Below are 23177 nucleotides of genomic sequence, written 5' to 3' on the forward strand. Positions count from 1 at the left end.
AGGTTCGATTTAAGAGCAAACTCACAGTCGATCATGACATTAAGCGTGATTTAAAAACTTTCCTCGCGTCTCTACTCCGACAAGGGGTATTTTTACAACTTTCGTTTAATATACGATGATTGCTAAATCGTCGCTTAAGACGGGGGGCGTGATTAAACTTTTGAAATTACGTACGTACGCCGGAGTGGCTGAAGTTTCGTGGAAAACCGTTTATCTTTTCCCGTTACTTGCGCGATAAAGTGGCGTACTTTATAAAGGTACTTGTTCGCCGTTTCCTCGGCGGAAGCCACGAGATTCCGGCCGCAGGAGGAGATCGTGTGTTATCTTCTTATCTCTGCAATTACTTTGGCACTAATTAAACATGTTTTTATTATTGCACTTCGATACAGGATAAATCTTGTGTGTTTATTTACAAGTAGCGTATAATATCTCACTTACGACCATAATTAATATCGTACAAATACAACTAAAACCAGACAGATTCGATCACGAGGGGCGAGCATTCGTATCTTTCGTTTAACGAAACTCGTTCTTCCTAAAAGTATGGAAACAATTGCCCCGGAGAACTTCGTACGGCTCGACTATCATGGCTAAAATAATACCAACGGACGATTACATGGACTTCAACGCGAAATAAAGCGACGTGTACGTTCTAATTATATGGAACGCGGTTCGTTCGTTTCGTTTTTCACCACAGAATATGTTAATCTTTGTCGAGAACGTATGCCTTTGTATTGATTAACGATCGGCACGTGTACAGGCATACTTATACAGACCACGTGTCAAATTGCAAGCATAAAAGGAAGAATAGAACACGCTTATCCCAACTCCAACTCGATTACTTACCTCGCAGCGAACAGCTCGTTATCGTACTGGTCGATTACAGGTAAAAACGACCGCAAACGTTATCAGTACGTCGCGAATCATGTACGTTCCAACATTATTTGAGCCATGAATTCTCGCGAGGTTTGCAAAGGGAACAAAGTCTCCTGTAGCGTTGCTCGTTAGTTTGTACCAGGAATTCACGAGAATACGCCGTTAAGAAATATATGCAACGGAGGATGAATCACTTAAAAATTAGGAGTTGGTGAGGGTTCGTGACAGATATACAGAGTAAACGCGGAATATGTAAATGAGCTTCGTAAAGTTACAATGGATGTTCGTAGAAGTGGAAGGACGTTAATTTTTCGTGTTCAAGGTCCGGCGTTCGTTGATCGAGTAAATGTAACAATATTGAGCATGAAACAATAATATAATTATAATTCTCTTCACATTTCCTTTCATCCAGAAGAAATTATAAACGTGACTTGATCACTTAGACGTCAATATAAAAAAAAGAAACGTAATAACACAAGAACAATTTGTCGCTTCTTCCCGTTTTTTTTTTCTTCATTTAGTAACTTGAATATAAAAAAAATAAATTCGCGTTCTCGCAATGTATAACATTTTCTTCCTCTTTTTTCCCTTCGAGCAAACGAGATTGCCTGGCGTTCAATTCTCGCGCACACAAACACACACACACACACACACTTTCTCATTCTCTCCTTTTTCTTTCTCTCTCGCTCCGTCTCTTCTTATCTCCTCGATTACTCGAGAACATAACAAATCGTCTCCATTGAAACATCCTCGTCGATCGATCTCGCAAAGATGCTTTCCCGGTGATGTTCGGATCGAATTCGATGGAAAGCTCGTCGATTCTCGTTTAAACGCGTCTTAAAGCTTCCGAAACAAGTCAAATTTAATATAAAGCTTCCCATGGCGGGTTTGAGCAAAAAGGAAAAATTTGAAGAAAGGTAACACAAAACATAACAGAGGGGAAAATAATTGGGAAACGTAATCGAAAATCCGGAATATCGACTGTTTCGTTGATCGAAGTAGCCTATTCGATGCAGATTCGAAGATTATCCCGCGGAAAATGAAAATTAATCAGATTCGATAAAACCGTGTTCCTCTGTATACTTGTCGAGCTGTGCGCTTCCGCGTACATGTATACCTGCAGGCCCATTCGTTTCGTTACCATTTTGTAATAATAATATCATGATCATAATTGGCTGATAGGTACATTCAAAACAACACACAATAAAAACAATAACATAATATTAACGAGACGCTCACAATAATAATAATAATTAATATAATAATATAATATAATAATAATGATATAATAATGATAATAATAATAATAATAATAATAATAATAATAATAATAATAATAATAATAATAATAATAATAATCATAATCATAATAATCGCGTCGAAGATCGTTAGCGGGAAAACAATTAGCAACTAATTACAATCAATAATTCACGTTGAAATCCGAATGGTGCGCCGACTGCAATATTGACCTTGACGTCGACCCCTGCGAAATTTTCCTGTTTTGTCTTCTTTATTTTTTTTTTTTTTTTTTCATACGATCTCTGGTCGCCTCGTTTTCGCATCTCTATTTCCATCTTATCTATACTCGTGTATTCAATACTTTATTCGTCGTTACATAATTAATGTATTAATAGTAGTCGCGGCGGAATCTATATATCATCTATCCAAGATCCAATCTCACGGTGTGTTTCGCGTGTATTTCCATGCGCAGACGTACATCTCTGTGTGTGTAAGTACATTCGGTTTCTCCATTTTTCTTTCGTTTAAAAGTTACTCTAATTATTACAATACATATTTTTCGCTGCTTCGTTGCTTCCTCGCTCTTCGCGACACGCTTCTATTTATCGTTATTTATAACATTGTTTTTCACTTTACCGCTCTCCGCATATTCTCTTCCGCTCAATCACTATCGCTCTGCGTCCCGTCGTTCTCTTCTCTCGCACACATTCCACTCACGCGCCGCGCTCACGCTCTCCCTCTCTACACGCTCGCAAGTACACAACGCGCGCGCGCCTACACTTTTAAAGAAATTCCGATCCTCGCCGGTCCTACTTTCTCTTTATCGATTTTTCTCGTCCATGTAAAGCCCGCGCTTACGTTTCGTCAGGCTCGTCATACGCTGCACATGCACACGCGTATACACACATACTCACTCACTCGCTCGCTCACTCACTCACACACACACATACTCGCACACACAAGTGTATAATAGGGATGTAGGCGCGTGAGCGCGCTCGCACACTCGCACGAAACATTCGGAAAATTCGCGTGTATGTGTATGTAATATACCGTAGGCATGCACACTCATTCAGCGGCCCTTATAATTTAGATAATGTTGCACCTTAGAGAATAGAGATCCATTGGGATATTTATTTTCATTTAACATCCGATTAAATTACCTACTTACTCGCTGACGTACCAATTAAAAGGTAAACCCTTCGTCTTCTTCGCTCTTACAGTTAAAGACCGCGTTTAGGACTTCGTTGGTTGGCCCGTTCGGTTCGCTCGTCTCGCGAGTCGGTCGCTCCCTTTCCACTCGGCTGGCCGAGATAACATCCGTCCTCGAATCTAGAAAGAGGAATTTCGGCACCTGGCACGCTAGCTTTTCCACGTTGAATTTTCTTCGGCGTCGTGAACTTTTCGAACGTTCGATAAATCCACGTTCGAGTCTCGGAGAATCGAAGTTCGTTGCCGAGTTACGATAGCTACGTAGATACAAGGACGAATATTATGTCGAACGCCCGACGAGAAAAATGTTTAAATTTGGACTTTCGATTAATTGATTCTTTGATAGATGTATTATATATCTATATAATTGTGAGAACTCTGGAATTTTTCCAAACAAAACAATAATTTCGCATTCAACAAATAAATAATATCGAAATGACTAACAAACAAATTCCTTTTGTCTCGATGAAAACATTGTTCGATCGTTCGATCGAAACCTAACCCCTTTCCTTGCGAAAAATCGAAATTTATCATCGATCGAACATCACGATTTCTCGTCGGTCGTGAGGACTCATTGGCGTACCGCTAGTTCCACAACGGATATCCTAAACTCAGTCTCGGAATAATACTCCCGACCACTCCACAGTCCACTAGGTATGCCTTTAAATCTAAGTCGATTTTTTACATATAATATAAGAATTATAGGTACTAGTTTGCAATCCTTGGTAGGCGAATACAACACTCTGGACATAATTAGACTAATTCTTCGAACGCATGGTTGCTTTGGACTAGGTCCGCCTCAGACGCATCCTCGACCTAATCGTTTGCGAGATGGCCGTGACTTTCGTCACTTTTGTCCTCGCAAGTCGCTGCATCGAGAACTACGAACGGGCCCAGTCTTAATTTCTCACTTTGATCTCTCTGATTTCTATTAACGATTCCCTAGCTGATGGCCTCCCGCAGGATGAAACGAACAGGAAGTACAGAAGTTATCTACAAAGATCCAGAGTTTAGATCTAAATCGTTTCACCCTGTTGCAAGCCGTCAGCGATCGAACGAGCATGCGCAAATCGAATTCGCTAATGTTTATCGGGATAGTACAGAATCGGAAATCGGCCTACGTCCCACTGTTCGGTTGAAATGTCGAAAAAGGAAAGCGCATTGGATCCCACGAAACGACAAAGTACACCGGGAAATTAAGCTAATACCGGACAACGGTGGAGAGACGCGATAATCATAGTTCGATCAAGATCGTCTCTGCAAATATTAGTATCTACCGCGAGATCACAGACAGTAGCGATCAACGTTTCCCGTGTCGAACAAATAAATGTAAAATTTAACAAAACGAAATATTCGAATTTCTTAACAACACCGCGACTTTCTCTATATCCGATAATAATTCGAAACGTACGCTATCGATCGAATTTTTAAAGATCGCGCTTCTTCTTCGATACACCTTTCGATATATCTTGCGATAGACTTACCCCTAGGAAGAGACCTTTCCCAGCCGTGATCCTAGGCGAATCGCAGTGTCGTAACCACGGGATCCAATGTCGCCGTTTCTTGAACCGTCCTTGCGTAATTGTCACCGATCGATGTTTTCTTTAAATCGTTCCCGATGGACCGCGCGAGCTGAACAGTACAAGACAAAGCAAACGTACGATCGAGAGTTTCGAGCAAGTGGTACAGACCGGTGTTGAAGGAGGAGGAGCTTCTTGGGAGTAAGGAGGACAGAAGGTGTTCATCCAGTTAAGGGTAAAGGTTGATGAGATGGGGAAGGACAGACACTAAGTGACACTAATTTGCTTTACTATATATATAGTATATATATACTGGAGGAAGTACTACCGAATTACGAATTGGACAGATTGCTTGGTGCCGCATATCGTAATGCGCACTATTCGAAGAAGACCGACACCTGATACCGACACGCGGGAAAGGAGTCTGATGATTGACGTTTCAAGGACGCCCTAATTATTCACGCTCTTCTATACAACAGTATTCCTTCCGTTGGATAATAAACATGGGTGACGATAAAGATGACGATGATCGGCAATAATAATATTAATAATAATAATAATAATAATAATAATAATAATAATAATAATAAAATAATATTAATAATAATAATATACTACTCGCGAAACATTATCTTTCCTTACAAGTGATAGGCAGTCTTTGAACAGCTGCTGAACAAATTTCGATAAGTGTGCGGGTACATATCTATCTATCCGACGTTGTCGTGGATGCCGATTTCCAGTAACGACGACGACGACGACGACGACGACGACGGCGGCGGTGATAAAGAAGTTGCGTTGCAAGGTCGAGCCGTGTACGATGGCACGACTCATCCACGATTTCTCTGGGGGCGTCAAAACCTGAAGGATGATCTCGCGTTCAGGCAGCCAGGCCATGAGGCGTCTGATGAAGAAGCGCAGGATACTGCTGAGCCACGTGCGCCAACTGATGATGATGAGCATGTGCGTGAATGTGAGGATGAACGACAGCGGTGGGGGGCGTGACGGTGTTGGAGGCACCGGCGGCGTGGGTCGGCAGAGGCGTTTGAGGTTGGGGCGCGTGAAGCGTGTGGCTGTGACCTGTAACCAGACTCGCGTGGCCGCCGGAGTGACCAGTGCCGTTTCCAGTCCCGGTTCCGGTCCCGGTCGTGGTCCCGGTCGCGGTTCCAGTCCCGTTTCCGACGCAACCGTTCGTTGAGCCATGGCTATGATGATGATGGCCGAAGACGACCCCAGAGAAGGCCACGGGTCACTGATGATGCTTCGCTGAACCGTTTGCGTGGTGCGCCTGCGCGACCACGTGGTGACTCGAGGGTGGCGCGTGTGCGGCGCTCGGATGGTGGTGGCTACCGGTCGCCGCGTGATGATTCGCGTTGTTGGCGTTACTGTTGTTGTTGTTATTCTGCTGCTGCGACTGCCGTTGACTGTTCTTCTTATTCTTCATTCGTCGGTTCTGGAACCAAATCTTCACCTGTCGCTCGGTTAGATTTAGGTTGCGCGCCAGCTCCCATCGCTTCTGCTTCGACACGTACGCGTTGAACAGGAACTCCTTCTCAAGCTCGAGCGTCTGGAACTTGGAGTACGGCTTGCGTTTCTTTCGTACCGTCACTTGACCGGTCCATTCCAGAGGGTTCGAGCTTCCGCAACCAACGCCCATCCCGGGTACGCCGACACCGACGCCGACTCCCGCCAGGGAACCTGCGGGAAACAACGAAGATGGGGAGGAACCCCACATCACTTAACACAATTAGTTTGCCGGTAACAAACAACCTAGTTGCTAGCTAGGAATATAGCCGATAAATAAATTTGCTTCGATATTGAGATTGCGCTCATCGAAAGTAATCAAATTTTCGGAATAATATATTCATACGAGATTAAAAAATAACTTCCACTCGATCCGTTGCTACTCGATAGCAATTACCATATTCTCGATCTTGCGTCCCAACGTGCCCCGGACAAAGAAAATCACCATACCCGTTCCTTTTTTCCGCGGCTCGTCCAATCATTAGATCCGTACAAGTCGACAGAAACGAGAGCAAATACATCGGTTCGTTGGTCGACGTATCGGCGCGTAACTATATAATACCGTTAGTCTTTGTTCCGAATGAAATCTCTATTGACACTGGTTACGTGTTATAAACCGAACCAAACAGACCGATCGATACTGTGATACCGTCTCCCGATTTCCCGACAGATGAACCGATCTGTTTACCATTTGGAATTAGTACTCTGAATACGACAACATATCCTGCTGACATTAACAAGAGAGAAAAAATCTCATTTAAAAGTCGATAAGCGTGATACTCGAGTGATCGTATATGTATATCCCAATATCGTGAGCGACGCTTTATTGATATTTATATAGGCTTTCGGAATTAACCCTTTCGAAACGAACCTTTTTCCCGTCAATAATCAACAACAAACGCGATATAATGATATTTAACGATTAAAAAAGATAAGGCCTAGCATATTTTTGAAATAGGGATATATAATCCCATGTGTCTTTTATAGTACACACTGTTTACACAATTTTTCACGTTATGTTATGAACCTGACGCTATCTACGCGAAATACGTTGCGAATAGCGGTCGTAAACAACTTATTCGGAAAGAACTGAAGTTTGCGTTGGCACGTATTTTTCCGATAGTCTCGAAGGGGTTAATTAATTTAAAATTATCTCTTCGCGATCGTGCTCCGGTCGAGGAGAGGGAAAACTGGTACAGTTATAGTGGATATTAAATTTTCCGTGAGAGGTTAATAATTGCATTTACTAGGTACGAGTTTTAAACTGGTTTCTCAGTACAGCATCGTAAACGTGCAAGTGAGGCTAATTCGATCTTTAAAATATCGAAAACGGAAGAAGAAAGAAAATCGTGATTTCAAATTCGTACGATGAATATCGACATAACGAATATAATAATTCCAAGAGATAAAAGGATCCCTGAAATAACGAAGTTTCTTCAATTAAAATTTCGCTGATTAAGGGGAATGCGAGGTCAGGAAATCGTGAAATTCACACCCAAAGCGTTTCCTGGCGCTACAGCGTGCGTTTGACGAATGCGTGTATTGTGTAAATACGTGAGGCACATACTTACACAAAGGGTTCGCCGCGACGCGACGCGACGCGACGGGCCGAGGAGCCGATATAATTGGACCGGGCGTACTAACCGGCCGGAAAACATGAAATGGAAACGCGAAACACGGTACTGTTAGTACATTTCCCGTCGTAGCCGGTGCAGCGGTGGTTCAAGACCGTGGTTCAAGAATCGCGCGATCGTTCGCCTCGCGAATTTTTCTATTTGCCAATTAAAACGTTCGACGACGATAACAACGTCCAACGACTTCCAGCAATTTTAAAAAAAGAGTTTCGTTTCTCTCGTAAATAATTTTTTTTTTTTTAATTTTGTGATTCTAGTCAAAAGTAATAAGTCGTGTAATCTAAAAATTTATTTACGGTCGTGAGAGGTCAATCTCGTTCGTATTATACGTTCCGTCTTTCTTGATTCGCGGTACAAAAGGTACTGTACGATCGAAACATTGTCTTATCGTTCGTTGTTCGACGTAGAACTATTATAAAAAAAGATTGCCGATAGTAGAAGTCCTTGTAAATTAGGTGCGTAGTAAAGGTGAGATATAAATAACGTCTTTTTGGAAGAGGTCGCCCAATGCTCGAACGTAGCGTGCTTGAAACGAAGGGATTACGAAAGCGGTCCGCCTGTCCGTCTATCTTTAACCCAAGTACGGACAACGATGGCGAGTAATCGTTGCAAAGCTACGAATGCAACAGCCTCGCGAGCTTGGCAACGTTACACGCTCGTCAGCCCAACTAAATTGCACTTTCCCACCTGCTATTCCCCTCGTTGAATCTCATCGACGTTATTCACAACCGTGTCTCGATTCTCAAAACGCTCCTATGTCCTCCTCGGGATTGTTATTTCCTAACAAACACGTTCCAACGAGGAATTTTATTAAAGCAACCGAAAATAGGTGAGTTTATTTACAACCGAAATAGCGCGATCGTCGAGAGACGAATAAATTTTAACGTGCGGCGGTCGAACTTAAAGACTTGCTCTTTGTTATCGTTTTTTGAGAAAATCTTCCATCCTTCTCCTCGGCCATAACTTTAGAAATGTCTTATCGTAAACGGTCGATTAAAACATAGCAAGATCGGGAAAAATGTACCAAACATTTCCCACTCTCTTTTTTTTATAGAGGCTGATTCGAGTTACGTCTTTTCTTCCTATCGTATTAGAGCACGTAACATCCTCCCTCTGGTCATCCGCCTATCCTCTTCTATATACGTTTCTCCCGTTCTAATTCTTATTTTTCCGCACCCCGTAGTTTCTATCGTTTCTCGATGCCAGTTCCTTCCGTTTCGTCCCGTTTTCTTCTATTTCGTTTAACGTACTTTTGCTTTCGTTCGTTTTGCTACGCGAACCCGATTGCAAAAGCGAGAGAAAAAGATGTATCGCCGAATAAAACGTTGGAATACGCCGATCGTTCTAACGAAGGTCGGAATTCTTACGAATGTGAACGCGCGGTAGGGACGTGTAAAGGGGCACACGGAGCTGCGGGATAAATGACGTATCGATTTGCGGCAGGCGTGCTACCAGCAACGAGCGTGTTACGGTTATCGCGCCAACCCTCGAAACAACCACTGTCCACGATTTACTGATATCAACGCGACGAAAGCTTTTCCCTCTCCGACCATCTAGATACGACTATCTATTGTAATTTCAATTTAGCAGAACGGTTTAACGCGAAAGACGAAGCGTTAATTTCGAAGGAGGACGAATCGAGTTTTCGATCAGAAACTAACCGAGTACAGTAACTGGAAAGATAAAACATCGGGGACGGTGTACGATCAACGATGGCTCGCGAGATCAGATCGTAACTCGAAATATCCCTAATTAGACACGTCCAAGGGGATCGAAAAGCGCGCGATAAATTAAAAAGCGAAACATAGGAGGTCGTTTAAAGTTGCAAAGTGGCTTTTAAACGACGAGCGCGCGTCGTTTCGTTGCAACCGGTCTTCTTGTGACGATAACGTTACCCAACCAGGAAGATGTTATCTGATCGGTTGCGAACGATGGATCGTGAACAGCGGTAGCTGTCGCGGTCTGCGCGACTTGTCCAAAAACCGCGCTACCGTTTGGTCGGAAGCATTCGGGAAAAGCTACGCGTTGAAGACGATGCCGCGACGACGCGGTCTCCTATACCAGACGGACGAACAAAGATAATGGAGCTGCCATCTATTGGGGGACGGTTAAACTATACGCGGCGCTCGTATTCTGTTACTTTGTATGGATCGCACGCCTGCGCGTGCACCTCCCTACCACGCATACGATTAACTTCGGGGCCGAGAGTCGAGAGGATCACGCGAACGTTATCTCGTTTATCGGGCCGAGCTTGGTCGTATGAGCAACTACCGTGTCTCGTATTTTCCTATTCTTTACGATTTCGAAGAGCCACGCGCGTACATTCCACCGGCCTCTATAATATCCTATTGCCCGATCAAAATCTCCAGCTCGTAGCTCTAAACCGAGCCAATCTTTCCGTTCTGCTACGACTCTTTGGCGACGAGGAAAATACGATTCGGTCGTGGCATTGAATATGTCAGCAGTACGTTTGCATATGTTTTCAACGCCGACAGAGTTCCAACTGGTTATGCAAGTAGCCGAGCAAGGACCTACGGACGTTCCGTAGACGTACAACGGGTAAAAAGATATCCAAACGGATTAAAAGCCGAAACAGGGCGAACCGAATGATGGATGGATACGCGAAAAGAAATTGGCGACAGCGTTTGCGAGAAGGAAAGCGAGAATGGCCGTTAGTAGGAGAAGAATGAACGGCTGCACGGGTCATGGAACGGATCAGCTGATCGGAGGCGCACGCCAGAGTTTACGAGTTACGGCCGCCAATAAACCTGCCGTGGTTCGTTGTTGCTCATGCGACGTTTCATGGGTTCCAGGATCCCGAGGAAAGGACGTCGAGTGGGGACGAAAGAGAATGACCAAATACGTGAATGAACGATGACTGAATCGCTAGTGCGACAGGTCAGGATCTTCGCGAATTTCGACCATTTAAATTTTCTCTACATCCCTCACGATCTTACTCTTTTCGTTTCTCTCTCTCTCTCTCTCTCTCTCTCTGTTTCTCGCCGACTCGTTTCAAGGCCGAGCTAGAAGAGATTCGAAGCACGATCTCGTGACTTTTGGACGACGTTTCGTTTCCCTGCGGACTCGCCGGAGCACGTACAGTGGATGACCTTGCGTTTACGAGCAAACAAATTTTGCGCGGTTCACGAGTTACGTTAGAACCTATTCCATCGAACGAAAAACAGTAAAATCAAACGCGTATGTAGAGAACGTACGTGGTATACGTTACCTTAGTGGCAGATCCTACTGGAAGGAAAGAAGATAGATTAAAGATGAAAAAGAAGACAGAGTCGATGCTTACCTGGAGGTGGGTACGGACTGGAGGTAACAGGTTCGGGCGCCCCGTAATTCCTAAGGCCACCGTATCCGTCATGTGGGAAAGCGCCTTCGGCGGCTACCATCGCGGCAGTGACCCTTCCTCGGTCGTCCGCCGTGGACGGCGCCAAATACGGAACCCCGGCTTGCGAGTGAGGATGATGATGGCCAGCCGTGTCGACCGGATGGTGATGCCTAGCCGTGGTGTACGGCGCGTAGTTGCACCAGCTCTGAGAGAAGCTCTGATGACAGGAAGAAACGGCCGGATCCGTGGCACCCGTAGCCGCGGAGGAAGAGCCAGCCCCGGTCGAGGAGCTGGTGGTGGCGACACCGGCCGAGTTATAGGACTTGTAGTCGGAAGTGGAGCCGGCGGTGGCGGCGGAACCCGCTGTCGCCGCGGCTGGCGACCAGAAGCTGAGCGTGCTGGCTTTCCGGTTGTCCCTGGAGGATCCGGAAGTGGAGGTAGGGTCGGCCGCCAGATTGTAATAGGTCGGGGGATTGTTACCCCCGTAGGTTTGGTGATGATTGAGGGAGTCAGCCGCGGCTGCGGCGGACGAGTAGTGAGAGTCCTGGGGATGATGGGGACTGTAACTCCAACCTCCTTGGGAGCCAGCCGAGGACGAATGGGAATGACGAATGACACCCGCTGGTCCAGCGGCGGGCGCGGCGGTGGACTCGACGCAGCCGACTTCGCCGTAAGAGGAAGCGGCTGGTGTGGCGGTCAATCTCTTGGCGGGTATATGGAGCGGGCCTGGCGCGCTGTTGCTCGCCACCGAGGAGGCGCTCGGCGATGTCGAGCTGGCGCTGGCTGTGGGCGCCGAAGGCGCGCTCGTAGCCGAGGAAGCCGGTGCAGCTGGCGAGGTCGGTGTAGTGGCTTGTTGATGGGAAGCCGGTGTCGATGTAGCTTGCTGTTGTTGCTGGATCGATACGAGGCTCGAGGCTGTTGGCGGGACCGGTGGCGGGCTGTCCTCGTAGAGGGAACCGTTCATCATGGCCCACCAGGTTACCCCGGTGGAATTCCCCGCTCCGGTGGCTGACCCCATCGGCGTGACGGAGCCAGGGTGGCCCACGCCGGAGCCGCACAGCGGCGCGGCGTGAACATTGTCGTACAGCGTCGCCGTCGAGCAAGCCACGTGATCGGCGATGGTGCAGATGGTGACAGGTGATTGCCGGTGTTATAACGACGACGCCCGGGACGGTGGCGATGTCGACGTGGAACGAGGGTCGCGACGCGGCCGATTCCGTGGCCGATCCGGCCGCGATCGTCGGCGTTGTCCGGGAGACGGTTGCAGCGGCGGACCAAGCGCGGGAATACCGGATCGATTTTTCACCAGTCGACCGGCAAACGCGATCGCATCGTCGTTTCACGCGGTCGCGTTTACGACGTGCATATGCGATCCAAGGACGGACACGAGCGAGCCGATATAACGTCGCGAGTAACGTTAGTCCGACAAAACGAGACACCGTACGCGATGAAAGAGCAGCAGGTAGAGGAGGCAGGGGGGGGGGGGGGAGGGCGGAGGAAGAGGAGTAGGAGGCGAACGAGGGGAAGAAAGAGAAGAAAACGGCAGAGGCCGCGAGAATGACGGCGACGCGGGGAGGTGGGGGAGCGAGAGAAGCAGCAGAGCGGTAGTTATTCGCGTCGATTTTACGAGACGGTCTCGTCGAGCGTGGCCGACGAAATCGGCAGCAAATGTAACCAATGGTCAGGGAGCGAGACCAGTTGGGAATACCGCGGCGAGTCCCGTGCACAAATTGGCACGCGAGACGACGATTTCAAAAAGGCGAGGACGGAAGAGCCGCGCGTTTCATCGTGTGCGAAGCGTTGCGTTGCTCCGTGGAATCGCGGAATAAATAAAGAAAACGCGTGCGGAAGGTAGAGAAGGCGCGCGGTAGGTGGGGATAGGGAAAATTGTACGGGTGTACGTGATCGTGTGAGTAGGGTTGGCGGAGGGTAGAGAGGGTGTGCAGCGACGCGGCAGACAGGTGGAGGGGTAGGTAAGCGTGGGGTGGAGGGAGACGGCACACGGCAATCCAGAAAGAGAGAAACCGAGGGAAGGAGAGACGAAGAGAACGCGCGAGAGCGAGAGCGAGAGCGAGAGCGACGAGAGAAGAAGACGGAGCGAGACAGGGATAGACAGAGAAGGAGGCGCCCAGGGGCGCGATAAAATGCGTAGCAAATCCGTCGAGAAAAGGTGCATGCACCACCACCACCACCACCACCACCACCGCGACAACGCGTCCAAGACGACGACCGAGGTTGATCGAGGTTGACGGGCGGCAAGCAGGTCGAGCCACGTGCAGAAACGTCGTCGATGAGGATCGGTCAGCGGGTCGAATTCCGATATCGATGTTCAAACGATCCAGCGATCGAACAGCGATGACGATGACGATGATCAGGTCCAACGATGATGCGCCACGCGCGACGTTGGAACGAACAAAAACAAAAAATGACACAGCACTCCTTTAGAAACGATCGTTCGGGAATATCCAGCCGGATATAAGGCGTTGCAGCTTTGTTATTTTATCAACGCGTAACGATATGCGTAACGGGCGTGAAACTGCGATTTTAAATCGGTCTCTTCTTCTTGCGATCAGTCGATCTCGTTTCGCGCGTTCCACGTAATTTCGCGATCGCCGGACGTCACCGGCGACGATGGATGCTCGAAACGATCAACGAGCGGTACGCGGCTGAAACATGTCGCGATCAGGACACTTGGCAATCGTGGTCTTCTCGAGACCGAGCACGTCACGTCGTCCGTACGGCACGAGCACGTTTCTTTCACTGCTCGACCGATCTTGCTATCGTCGTCCCGGTCCGGACCATGCTCGAGCTGCATGTCGTCCCGTCTCCTTCCTCAAAGGAAACTGTCACGCTGCTCATTACTCTCTTCGAATACACACGCGACGTCCACTTCAGCGCGCACTTCGTCTCCACCGGTCACTTGTTCTCGCCTTTTCACCCTATCCTCCTTAAATATCCTTCGATTTCGATTCGACGTCTTTTCTCCTTCTATCCGACCGTTCTCGAGGCGAGAGGCGCGCTATCCACGAATCGCAGAAATCCCAGTAGACGTACTCGCGTCAAGGATCACCACGGGCAGGAGAAACGGTACGTTCGTGATCGGACCGAGTGGCTCTCTCAGCGCTCTTCCCTTTTCTTTTTTTTTTTTCTTTTTTTGCTCTGTTCCGAAAAGTCAGGTAACAGATCCCCGAAGAAGTATCGTGGGGTGCACGCGGCCTTAGATACCTCAAGTAGAGAGCTACACAGTCGCCGTGGAATCCTGGCAGGCAATGACGATACACACACGCGCGGTGTTTACACACACGAAAAGACTCCCTTTCTTCTCTCTGGCCTCGCTGAGCCGAACTGAGCGTCAACTGAGAGCTCTGCCCGCGGCTCGACGCGCAAACGAGCTGAAGGCGACACGAGCGCGATCTCTCGGATCGTTTGATAACTAAACCCTGGACGGACACGTCTCTCTTCCCCCTACCACTTTGCGCTCTGCCAAGCCGTTAGCCCCGAACCCCTTTCCTACCCTCGTCCATCGCACTCTACTCTGCCTCTGTCCCTTCTCTGCATCGCGCGAGAATTAGCCTGCATAAACGCAGCGAAACACGTATATGCGCGAGCCTCTTCACGAAAATCTCGATATCGCTCGAGCGACTTCTTTCGCGCTTGCAAGCGTTTTCTCCACTGCGAGCACGACTCTTGGCTAAAGAAAGAGATGAAAATAAAACGAAAGGAACGATTTGAACCGGGTCGTAATCCAATCGTCGAACAGCAGGTGCCTCTTCGACTATCCCGCGTACAATATTCGCGTCCCTTGGGTTACCACGAATCAAAATTTTCGCGTCGGTAGCCTTTCCACTTTTTTCGCGCCTCCAACGCGCGATAAATAAGACACGGGAGCTCGTAAAATTTCGTCCTTAACCAAAGAAGTAGGTTTCGCGTCTTTCTCTTTCTCGATCGTTTGCTTCTGTCCGATATTTTAAGTCGAAATAATTCAATTTTCCGAGACTAACGATTTCGATTGTTATATTTACGAACGCGTGGTCGCAACTTTTGTCGATCCTCGGCCAGTTCCGTCATCGAACACCGCGTCTTTTACGATACCCATTATCTCGCGGAATAACGACTAGCCGTTATCGTTGCTAAATTATTTGTTTACAATCATGTGGCTTCAACACCGAGTAATCGTTCGAATTGCCCGAGTTATCTATCGCCTTGATTTTTACTCCAAATAGTCGCTACACCTATTCGTTTTAGTTCAAACCTTATATTTTTCAATCCATCGAGTCCAGACTCAACAACAACAACAACAACAACGACAGAATTACCGTGATAAGACGCGAAAAGTAGCGAAAATATCGCGATCGTAATACGTTACAGTTCCATATCGCTAAATCAATGTCCACCAATTCCTCGTAGACGCGCGAACATAATTATCCTAATGGCCACGTTCTCCGACGTAACAACACAGAGAATTGATCGAAGGAGTCGCGCGAACGAATGACCGAGTCCTCGACCGTTTTCCGCTGTTCTGCACGCGTGACGTCACACGCGAAAGGAGGAACGGGTGATGTCTCGCGACCGCCACGATCTCACTACGGTGCGTGAATCGACGCGCACGTTGTAACGACGCGTGTACGTGCACACGCACACATGTGCCGACAATACGTCATGGCAGTATTGCAGTCTAAATCTCGGTACTTTTATGGGGCAGTAAAGTAAAACGATCTGACAACAACTCCGGTGGCACATACGCCTTCCATCTGTCCATCAGGCTCGCGCGCCACTAGATCGCGCCTCGACGTGGGATGCTTCTTAATCGGCAAACGAATTATCAAATTATTCGAACGCCCGTTAGGTTTATCGGCAAATCTATACAACGCTGATGTCCATCGTCGAGCCTTTTTAAAGCAACCGAGTCAATTTTAAGTTGCGACCGAGTAAAATTTTGGACTTTAGAACCTATTCGTCTATCTGAATCCATCGAGGAGTAAACTGTTCAGGTAACTAGAATATATATGGCCAGTGTTCAGATAAGCAGAGTCAATGAGCAAGAGTCGATTCAACCTTGCGAAAACTAAAATTTCATTGCAATAAATGAAGATTTACCGTGCATAGTTCATATTTGGCTAGATCTCACGACTTGACACTTTGCGTATACTAAACTGTACGATTTGCATCTTTTTTCGACGGAAGGGCAAAGGCCTTAACACTACGTAGCAACAAAGGTGCAGATAAAAAAGTCCTGAGTGAAATTGTGCAACAGAAGGCATATGAGTATATTTGAATAAGATACTCGACGTGAGTAAACTTGACATTAGAAGCTTCTTCCGACTATTTATGAACAGATTGAACTTGAAACTAGTAATAAACGATGGCGTTAAAAGGTGATCGAACCTGCACATGGATGGAGCACACCTGCAAATGGATGATAGCCTTCGGTTACGTAATTGATCCATTAGCGAGAGTTTATTATTGGTGCAATAACTCGCGAGAAATCTATAAATTTCTCTTTTGAGTTCCAAGGTCCACACGACTACGACGTTCGCGCTAATTTCGTTTCTAAACGGTCACGATCGTCCCTCGTAATTAGGAGTCTCTAACGATCAACGTTAAATGTCTCGACTTTGCGAGAAGATTACATAAAGGAATGGTGGAACAGAATTTTCCAAATTTTCTCTACTTTTCAAGCCATTCCGTCAATAAACCTCGCTGAAGTAAATTTAAGAACAAAATCTTGTTTACAATAGGCGGTATTTAAAATGCAGGCAAAATTTCTGAGGATAACATTCCTAGGGTATACCCTGATGTATTCTAAGGAAAAAGGATAATAGGCTTAATATAACGGGACCTTTACGATGTAGGGGTAATTAAGAGAGGTATATTTGCCTACGAGACGTCCTTACCGTTTGCACATAAAAACACAGCAAAAAAAGTTATTGCGAGGGTTGCAGGAGTAATTCCAGCGGATTAGAGTACTGTAGAAAGCAGCGTCGAGAATTGTACCGAAACACGGTAACTAGGGTCGAAGAGACCATTGCAAACCGAATAAGTTGTATATCATTGTCTTAAGTTTGTGTTACTTCACGAATAGCGTTGAGAATTGTACCCAGAGCGGTAACAAAAGAGGAAGAAAACACTGTAAGCTGTGTATGTTGTATATCACTGTCCTAAATTAGTGTTATTTGACCATTGTTTCCTGTTTCGTAATAGGTAAACTGAGAGAAACGGACGAATAATATCGTCCTAAATAATTTAAATATTAAGTCGTGCAGTTAGGATTTTATTCTTCTCCTTGCATTAATATGTATTAGAAAATTAAAATTTTCGCTATCGGAACTAACCAGTTAGCGAATCTCAGTTTATAAGATTACCAACAAAATCGATTCCCTTCGTATAACAGTCGATAATATATCGTTGCTTTGCTTATTCTTAAATAACGCAATTGAAGTAGAATATATCGAATCACTGTCTGCACCGATATCGGGGTCGTGTGCTATTGTGCTTGCGTAGGAAGTACATGAGAGGCACGAGACTCTCGTTCGAATAGAAGTGCGATAAATCGCGGGGGAGGCGCGAGCCACCTGACGTTCGTTGTACAGACGACGCGATCATGAATGGGCTTTATAGCAACCCGCCCATTTATAGGTAGTATGCGCGGTTTAGTAGCTTTTAGTGCGACGCAGTTGTATACAATCCTCTGTTTACGGCAAGTACGTATCTAGGAAACAGTACGTTATCGTCGACTTTTTAGCTCGAGGTTTCGAGGTCGGCTACAAGCAGCGAATTAACTCGTCTAGTCCGAACGAGACGTCGGGGGTGATCGTATCGCCTTAAAAATTCACGATGTCACTGTTTTCTTCGTGTTCCCCGCTTCTTTTCATCGTTTCGCGCGCCGATTCTCTCTTTCTTTTTTAATATCCAAGTCGCTTCGTTTAGAAATCGTTTCATAGTCGATTGCCAAGTGTCACTGCGATCGGACATTTTCCAGGTGCAACGAGTTCGTAAATTCGATAAAATGAATTTTAGGGATCGGTGTTAAGAGGATTGAAACGTTTATCGAACGTACCGTGGGCGAGTAATGGTTTCATTTGAACAAGAAGAAAAGAAAGGAATATAACAGAAATAGACGGGTGCGCAACTCACCTTGTATACCGGCCAGTGTTCCCGGCTGGAACACGCGGGAAAGCCTGAAACATTAGCAAACACCATGAAAGGGTGACACATCCAATCGAAAGTGTTTTATAGATATCGCGTTTCTCGGATCGATCGCCACGTTACGTTACTCCCACGCGTCTTACTTTCGTCCTAGGCGCGTTATCTGTGCCACTTTCTTCTCGCAAATTTCAACAATAATATTTCGCGACAATCTTATAATTTTATGGCTAGTATCGTAGACTCAATTTAAACCAAACACGCGCTTCTAAATTGTACAACTGCGATCGAATGAGGGATTCGATCAACTTCGTCGAAGTATTACACGTGACTACGTATGATATATATGTTTTAAATGTACAGAACATTTTTTAATAAATCGTCCACTTTCTGTTAGGATCGAAATTATACGAAACAATGGACGCTTTCAGAAAGATTTGACTCACCTGCTGCACAGCTCGAACGGGTGAAACGTCTTCTCCACGGCGCCGTACACTTTGAGGCCTTTTATTTACAGGTTTATAAAGAAAAACATCAGCCTGAAACAGAAAAAAAGGGAACGATCATTGACATTGTCATACCTATATCCCGTTAACGTGACTGTATGTAAAAATATTTTTATATATATCGCTCCAGGTATAAAGTTCGGTAGCTTGTACAGCCGTTAATCGACCTATAATATGGCCTCTTAGCTTACTACTTTCGAAAACATGTTTCCGTTCCTATATCGATGACGTTTCTCGCCACTTTGGCCAATGCAACTGGGACCATGGTGATGTCTTTATTATTAAAATCATTTTTTACGAATTTTTCCTGTTGGAACGATACAGAAAAAGTCGAACGCACGGAAACGTTTTGAAGAGATTCAGTCCATCATGGTTCTCTTCTAAGATCGGCAAATTCAATCATGGGCGTGCCTATGAATTTCGATTCGCCGCGCTGAACGTAAATATCGAAATCGAGACTGCAGGTGGAAAACGTGGAAATGCTCTCTGGAGGTGTCTGCGGAGCCAAATCTCTGGGGGTGAGTTTACGGCGGATCGGTGAACGACGCTTGAAGAGAGAGAGAGAGGAAACGTGTCGATTCAGCGTGTAAGAGAGAGACCGTGAGACGCAAAGGAAAATATTTTCGCAACGAAGTACTTTAAGAATTTTCATATCGATTCAATCTTTATCGTTTGAAATCAAAACAAGTCCGTATGTTTTGAATCTTAATCAGATACCGTTCAATAAATTAATAGATATCTAAATTTCCACATAAAAATTGGAACCAGATTACAGCTAGTGCCTGGTCAAACTGGAATTGAATCTAGTCACAGAGATAATAGGACAGTACATAACAGGGAAAATCATTGAATTCTTACTGTACGAATTGTTTATTTCCCGACAAATTCGGATAAAGGAAATTCCTCTGTACATAATTATATATTCATATTCCGTAAACGAGCTGTTCGACGCGTATCTACACAATGATACTCAACAAACTACCGTGTCACAATCTTCTTTCTGGAAAACAAAACATCTTATCCCAATGGATAATACACAAATCCTGACGATTTATGCGACACAAAAGGTCGGCCAGTTTCTTGGGACGATAGGTAGAACGGCACAGACCTACGGAGAAAGCGAGAGAAACGGTAATGGTAAAGCTTGGCGAAATGTCGGCAGGACGTGCCACGAGGAATATTATCGTCGTGGAACAAAGTAAGGGCGAAGAGAAGGGCTGGTCGCGTGAAAAACACGCTAGCCAACATCGGTGTGTACAGAAGAGATTGGTCGAGGGTGCGCAACAGCCGGACACGAGAAAGCTCTTGATTCCCTGCCGCATCTAACCCCAGCGAGGGGTAGCTGTGTTATGCCGTTCCTATGAAACGCTTCGCAGAAGCCGTCCATTTACCATTTACGTCGTCCAGTTCGGCCCTGAGCACGCATTTCGCCGTGTAATCGAATTAAAAATCCCATGATTCTCGACGATTACGCGCCATCGCTGTCACAACGATCGCAAGTCGAACGAAATGTTGCTGGCTTTATGCAAATTTTAGAGTAGTCCATGCGAGAAACTTAAACGAAATCGAGAAAGTCAAAAGACAGAGCATATTTTAATTATCTGACGAGGGTGTAAGATGGTTCTTCGGATATTTAGTTGGAAATAGGTTTGTCAGATTTGTGCCCCGAAATTCATAAAAAGGTTTATGATAATTATTTTTTAAGGTCTACGGACAGAAAGCTAAACAAACCCTCGTAAAATTTACGTCCTTTGGTGCGATGATAGTTTCTTAACTATCGAGCGGCTGTTAAAAATATAGCATTCTTAACCTTGACCGGTGGATTACAATGAAATTTATTACCCTCAAAGTTTATTGCTCTCAAACGCACGTTTTCGATAATACCCTCTGTCGCTGTAATGGGTCGATATTTATCGCCTCGTTATCCTATAGGGGTGTTTTATATGGAGCAGATAGATTTTCCAATAAATACAGACTTGTGCAGATACAACGCTTTCATGCCGATTCAAAACGTATACAAAAATTTCTTTTTATCGAATCTTAAACATTCCAGGAAAAGGATTATTCGAACGATGAGTACCAGCTGCGTGTCATTTATCGTTGCGAGACGGTGGGAGCCGAGGCACCACTCAAAAAAAAAAAAAGAGGCATAACGCAGCTGAGATAATTAAAAAAAATCCGATCCCAAAGGAGCCAATGGCAGTCTTAATTCACGCCAGGCAACGGTACTAAAAGTTCAGCAGAAAGGGTTGCACTCATTACGCGGAAACCCCTTACGAGAGATTACGAAACTCGAATCGTGAAAAAAGTTTCTTGCAAAATTACACTCGACGGGGAAACTCTGGCTTTTAGAAGGGTATCTTGAAAATGACGGAGATTACGCTTCAACTTTTATTTACTTAATCCAATTCCACTGGATTATATGACTGAAAACTCCAATAGACTTCGACATGTTCTTAATATGTATTATATATTAAATCATTCAAGCAGCAATCCCTCGGTCGTATACATTTTAATAGTAACTCATCCGCAAAATATATTCTCTTTTCTCTGCTCGAACATTCTTCGACCTCGTTTCGCATTAAACGACCTCGACATATCTTACGAGGACTATAGGGGAAGAAATCATATTTTCTATTTTCTTTTTTCTCTCTTGCAAGAAAGCAACTTTTAGATTCAATTGTATCTCGCGTTAAACATGTGCTTTCTTATCGCCTCTACGACCTCCAAAATATCGCACTTTGTCGTATTTTTCATCGTATTTACAATACGATAACCCACCCCCGTCTACCCCTTTATCCTCGCTTTCCTTCAAAACTTCAAGGCTGAGATTATCCATAAAAATGAACCCTTCCACGAATGCTAACAAACGTGCAAATGTTCATCGATCGTACGTACAGTTACTCATCCTTCTACTACCCCTAAAATCGCCTGTTTCCCTCTTCAAAAATTGCAACCTGAAACTCGACATAGATCGTTTATGGAAGTCAACTGTTCCATAAGGTGCAGCGTGCAAAATGCTCGTTAATCGCTGTCGAGAGAATTGGAATATATCGCGTTGGCCGCGAGGGGTCGAAACCCGTCGTCTCCGCGACTCGGTGAACTGGTTCTGGCGGTCGTCTGGCAGGAGGGGCGGAAAAGGGGTTGAGTCCCATAACCATGTGACGTGACGCGTGCCGTTTTTAGCAGGGCGTCGGGACGCCTTCCGCGTGGAACGCCGCCAGCACCGGGACGCCCTCTCGTTTCCACAGGCAGACGATATGGCCGCGCGACCAATCCCGAACGCCGCTTCCGACATTCGCCTCCAACATGGCAGTGGCGTGCGCTCTACGAGACCGGTCAGACCTCCAATTCCCAGTCTGGGTTTCTCCCTGCGATTCACTAGCCGAGCCACGCTGACCCGAGTTACCGTCGACTGACCTTCTCGCGCTCAATTATCTCCAGGATCCGTCATATACTCGCGAATCGATGTTTTCGAAGATGGAATCTAGATTTTCGAATTTTCCAAGGGAAAAATATTCGATGCGAGTCAAGAATAGTCTCGAGCTCTTTTTCAAATCGTTCGAGAGGCCAATATTATTGGTGATTTTGTTCGATAATTTCTCTATGCTCGAACAGTTTCTGGGTTGAAGATATATTAGAGGGTGGAGCATTCGTAGGTTGGTATTTCGAAATCTTAGAAAGAGATTTCGAAACGGCATGTTTCTTTAATATCGATCGAAATATCTACCCTCGTCGTAGAACTTTTTCCCGAATACCTTGGAAAGGAACCGCCCTCTCGAGATAAGAAACTTTTTTACGCCGTTGTGTGATATTTTCGACGGTGAAAAGTCACAGGATATTTGAAACAAAGTGATAAAACGATGGATTACTCGATATCGATTCTCAGTGAAAAGTCAACGAAGTTTATCGAGATAAGACGAAGCAAAGAAAAATAGAGCCATAAAGCACGCGATCTAAGCACGACGATGCTCGAGAAACGGCTGATGCGTTTCTCCTAAATCGAACCTTTCAAACGGATGCAATCGCTACTCGCAAATTCCGAAAGGAATAACAAAGAACCAGAAGCTAATTATCCCAGTGATGGCCGATTTATCTCGCTCACGTTCACTCTTTTCCCAGGAAACGTGTTCGAATCGACAAAAGGCGAACACGTCCAAGTTCGGCGACTCCCTTAATGCCGCAATTC

At 45.7% G+C, this 23177-nt stretch overlaps 2 protein-coding genes across 3 annotated transcripts in view; both read right to left on the reverse strand.

Annotated features, from left to right (window-relative positions):
- Positions 1–5690: 5690 nt before the first annotated feature.
- LOC117242296 (period circadian protein-like) lies at positions 5691–6090 on the reverse strand (the record flags this gene model as incomplete). The annotated part of the gene is made up of 1 exon (XM_033508832.1): positions 5691–6090. A coding segment is annotated over one exon (369 nt), but the record flags the coding sequence as incomplete, so codon positions are not given.
- Positions 6067–23177, reverse strand: part of LOC117242289 (homeobox protein abdominal-B) — a 75466-nt gene continuing 58355 nt past the window's right edge. Inside the window, exons 5-8 of one of the 2 annotated variants that reach the window (XM_033508827.1) lie at positions 18929–19021; positions 18474–18517; positions 11301–12277; positions 6067–6578 (exon numbers count right to left, since the gene is read on the reverse strand). In XM_033508827.1, coding sequence (XP_033364718.1) covers positions 6091–6578; positions 11301–12277; positions 18474–18517; positions 18929–19021 — 1602 coding nt within the window. In that variant the 3' untranslated portion in view covers positions 6067–6090. Of the gene's footprint in view, positions 6579–11300; positions 13405–18473; positions 18518–18928; positions 19022–23177 lie in introns of those variants that run through there. The other variant, XM_033508826.1, reaches the window with a different exon arrangement.

The sequence above is a fragment of the Bombus vosnesenskii genome, unplaced genomic scaffold (genome assembly GCF_011952255.1).
Source record: "Bombus vosnesenskii isolate JDL3184/JDL3185 unplaced genomic scaffold, Bvos_JDL3184-5_v1.1 scf7180000016273, whole genome shotgun sequence".
In the NCBI taxonomy this organism is placed as follows: domain Eukaryota; kingdom Metazoa; phylum Arthropoda; class Insecta; order Hymenoptera; family Apidae; genus Bombus; species Bombus vosnesenskii.